The 4180-nt window shown below is 51.8% G+C and overlaps 1 protein-coding gene across 1 annotated transcript; it reads right to left on the bottom strand.

The window, feature by feature from the left end:
• Nucleotides 1-1002: 1002 nt before the first annotated feature.
• On the bottom strand, nucleotides 1003-3343 carry LOC147930948 (uncharacterized). The gene is made up of 4 exons (XM_087477101.1): nucleotides 2455-3343; nucleotides 2313-2378; nucleotides 1624-2195; nucleotides 1003-1545 (listed from the first exon to the last, which is right to left on the bottom strand). The coding sequence occupies exons 1-4, from the start codon at nucleotides 3341-3343 to the stop codon at nucleotides 1003-1005; spliced, it is 2070 nt and encodes a 689-aa protein (XP_087333227.1).
• Nucleotides 3344-4180: the final 837 nt, after the last annotated feature.

The following is a 4180-nucleotide window of genomic DNA, read 5'->3' as shown; positions in this document are numbered from 1 at the left end:
ACAACAAAAAAGTCAAATCTCGTTACTTTGACGAGGGAGATCTCGTCCTCCGCAAAGTCTTCGAAAACACCGCGGAGAAGAACGCAGGAAAGCTTGGCGCGCATTGGGAAGGTCCCTACTTAGTTTCGAAGATCATCAAACCAGGAGTCTATCTGCTACTCGAAATGGACGGCACACCAGTCCCGCGATCCTGGAATTCCGCCAACCTCAAGCGCTACTACCACCAAACTCAAGCGCTACTACCAGCTCGTCACCGAGCATTCTTATGTAACACGAACTATGATTGGTTTGATCCCTCTCGAGGGTACGTAGGCAGCCTTTCACGAGGTCCAACTATTACTTTAATAAAAAATAAAAATTTTCGAGCAAATCCTTCGTCTTCACACTGACGCCTTGGCCAGGTGTACAGTTCTACGTTCCGCATGAATGTAATGGTGAAATAATCCATACTTTACTTCGGTAAAGAATAAAAGCCGAGTCCATACTCGCAAGCGCTCCGCATGAGTGCCGTGGTGAAATAATCCACGTCCTTACTTCGGTAAGGATTTATAAGCCGAGCCCAGACTCGCAAAGCTAGCAGGGCGCAAAGTGAATAAGCCGAAGACCCCGACTCGCACACTCTTGCGATTCCTGCAGCACCCACAGGGTAAGCCGCTCACGACTGAACGCACCCAACTAGTACGACAAAGTCCATCTTGTCTACTCTCGCCGTTACGGGGAATAACATATCCAGGATAAGCCAGGAGACGTCCTGCACCGCAAAATATGCCCCGCAACGATAAAAAAAAAAAAAACGAAAGCAACTTCATCATTACGAAGAGAACTAAAATTCGGCTATAATCAACACTTATGCAAGAAAGCAAACAACCAAGTTTATAAAGCAAAAGCAAACGAGTTTGCAAATATACGAAGGAAAAGTACAGAAGCACTCAGCATCCAAGTACGAAATAACAAGAAGTGAAACTCAAAAGCAACAACAATAAGTAATAATACGAGGACATATCACTCGTTTGCGACATCATCAGCACCTCCACCAGCCGCTTCCGGGAACGGCTCGAGATCATCATCATGAAGCGGCGGCACCACAACCCCGTTTGATTTCGCCGTGAACTCCTTCTCGCCAGCAGCAAGACGCGCCATCCTCTCTGCGGGAATAGCAATACCCCTACTAATCAACTTCTTCAAACATTGCCTAGTTCCGGTCACTTGGCTAAGAGTGAGTAAATGGGGCTGTTTCTTGCGTGTTGCAATCACGTGCTCCCTAAAATGATCGATTTGCTCTTCATGTGCCTTGATCACGATAGCAGCCTTGGCGAGCTCCTCCTCTCCGCACTCATCCCTCGCTTTCCTGAGTCGCTCCGTCTCGGAGGTGAACTTGCGCTGAGATTGCTTGAGTGAAGCCGTGAGCTCCTTGACCATCGCTGCGTTTTCTTTGCTTGACCGCTCAGCCTGAACATGCGCATCCTGAGCAAGCGAGGCCTCCTTCCTAGCGGTGCGCACCTTTTCATCACAGTCGCCAGCGAGATGGTTGATCCAGCTCATCGCCTAAAGCACTAAGCAAAATAATTCGATTATGACTAAGTAAAATCCGTATCGGGGCGAACTGAGAGGTAAAATACAAACCTGAAATTGTCGATGAACGGCTTGCTCGTACGAGTCTTGACAAGCCAACTCGCGAGAGGTAAGAAGCGGAACAGAGTCACCGTCGATCCTGCTGGCGAGGTCTGCACAAGCTAGCGAGTTCCCAACGAACGCCTGGTCCTTCACGTCGTAGCGAAATGAGAAGGAGCGATCATCTTCACGACCACCTTCCGTCTGCGGGACGAATTCCCCGTGCCCATCTTCTGCGTGGTGAGGACGCCTAGAACTACCTCCAGCATCACTCCGAGGACTCGAACGTAATGATCTCTTCCGGGAGCGATCGTCACCAGCTGCTGAAACACTCTTACGAGACCCCGAGGAAGGTTTCTTCGCGGCACGAGCAGCAGCGACCTCGGCAGAACGGGATCTGCGGTCAGTCTCACCTGCGGGAGCAAGTACCTCGCCATCTTCGAGCTCTATTGCAACGACCTCCAAGCCGATCTCGGCGTTTGGCGCAACAACCTCGGTAGCAACAGCCGGCACCTCCTCGGCATCGAACAGGTCAGCGTAACATGGCATCGGACAGTCCCCCATTTGCAATCTAGTCCGCGAACCTGCAGAATAAATAGACGCCTTAGTCACGAAAGCACATAAATCCCGAAAATAAGGAGACTAGCGAAACTCACAAGTCTTGAGATGAGAAAGAACTCTCGGCCACCGCAAAGCCTTACACCAGAGAAAAGGAACACCTTTGTCGACAATACTCAAATCGCGTGCAGCTGAAGATGGCAGTTTTCCTGCAAAAATAAAACGAACGGTCAGAAAACAGTTAGGAGCACCAAAACGATAGGAACCCAACCCAGCAACGGCTACCGGGGGTGAAGTTCCAAGAAGTAGGACAGGTCATGTCGGGATCTTCGACCGATGCGTCGTTTATCTCCATGAAGAAAAACCGCCTCTGCCAATCGTGGATATGACTCCTCTGCCCGTTCATGATCATGAGTCCGGCTGCGCAACAGGCAACGCATAGCCCCGATTTGTCACGTAGAAATCGAGTCAGCAACTCGAAGAGATCTGTGCTCATCTTGACTTTCATATGGCTACCAATTATCGCAAGCCCCACTGCATTACGGACGCTGGAAATCGACAACTGCGAAAGCGCAATCTCTCGACGCGCACAAAAGCTCGTCAGAAATTCCGGGATAGGAAACCACAGGCCACCGTCGGTAAAATAATCTTCGTAAACGCAGAGGTGACCTCCAGGGCAGTCCCACGGGCGCTCGTCTTCACTCGGCAGCACGAACTTCAGACCTTTTGGCGTTGGGAAGAGATCAAGGACGCAGGCTATGGAATCCTCATTGCATAATGTACTCGCTGCGTCACGGGAAGTGCGTTCCTTATTTCCCGTACGGTCTCTATGGTGCCTCGGAACTCCATCGCCAACGGCTAGACCAACGACCAGATATCTAGGAGAATCCTCCACAACAGTTCGTTCTTCGTACGGAAGAACCTTCCCGCGACGCCGACCCGGAGGAAGAGGGATCAGACTGAGCGCCTGGTTACCCGTCGGGAACATTACTTCGAGCTCCCGGACCTCATCTACCGAAAGATCCGCCAAATTCGTCATAACACCGTTTCCTTCAGATGGCTCCCACCAAGGAAATTCCCTTCCCGTCTCGTCGAGGTCCCCATCTGACGCGCCATACTGGTCATCTTCAAGCTCTTCTGGAATGTGACCAAAGAAGTCATCTCCCGAAACCATGGCGCCCTGGCAAAACCAACCAAGCAACCGGTCAGTATGGGAGTAAAGATATCTCGAAAGCACCACAAAATCCGGACAGAACGATCACACCGGAATGAACTACGTACTGCACGCTGCGCTCCGTCACTGTCGCTTCCCCGCATTCCGATTGCGATGAGCTCGTCAGATTCAACGGAACCCTCACGCCAAAGTGTGAGCTCGCCACCATCTCAACCTCGGCTCGTCATCCTGCAAGCACATCCTAGCGCCACAAACTACTTCACCGGCAAATCTCCAGCTCGCCAGCTTCATACGTACTTTAGCATGTCTCGCAACATCGAGCTCGCCGCTCACCGTCTCGTGGAGGCATCACCACATCAACGTTCCGCGGGTACACTCGCGAGCTCCCCATCATAAATTTCGATCTCGCCACGATGTTACGCGAGCACAACTTGTCGAATACGCACATTAGCATCACCGTATCCAATCCCGCGAGCTCCACCATCGACCTGAACTCGAGCTCGCCCTCTTCCACCTCGCAAAATCGAGCTCACCAGTCGCAGACCTCTTGATCTCGAACAGAATACGAACCATCACTAAGCCAAAGTTCCCGTATCAAGACCAGAGAGCACGCTACAGCGCCACGAACCGCTCACTGTTAAGGTCTCCAGCTCGCCAGCCCCGGATGGAACCCATCTCGCAGTTAACTTCGCCGTAACCCAAGCCTCTATCACGCCCACGAAACCAGCTCGCCCCGTACTAAGAGCATCTCACGAACCCTCAAGCTCACCACCACGCAGTCCGCAAGCCCCGCCATCTCGCAAGCTCACGTCCGAGCTCACCGAATTTAGCATCCCG

This window comes from Camelina sativa, chromosome 12 (assembly GCF_030686135.1).
Source record: "Camelina sativa cultivar CO46 ecotype springtype chromosome 12, ASM3068613v1".
In the NCBI taxonomy this organism is placed as follows: domain Eukaryota; kingdom Viridiplantae; phylum Streptophyta; class Magnoliopsida; order Brassicales; family Brassicaceae; genus Camelina; species Camelina sativa.
Note: the sequence above shows the minus strand (reverse complement) of the source record. Positions and strands in the feature narration are given on the sequence as shown.

What these genes read in the sequence shown, in the direction of transcription:
- LOC147930948 (XM_087477101.1), bottom strand. Translation starts at nt 3,343, where the DNA reads ATGGTTTCGGGAGATGACTTCTTTGGTCACATTCCAGAAGAGCTTGAA. An exon ending in AGGTGTTCCTTTTCTCTGGT is followed by an intron (nt 2,196 to 2,312) that starts GTAAGGCTTTGC and finishes TTTATTCTGCAG; the next exon opens with GTTCGCGGACTAGATTGCAA. An exon ending in CCGTTCATCGACAATTTCAG is followed by an intron (nt 1,546 to 1,623) that starts GTTTGTATTTTA and finishes TTAGTGCTTTAG; the next exon opens with GCGATGAGCTGGATCAACCA.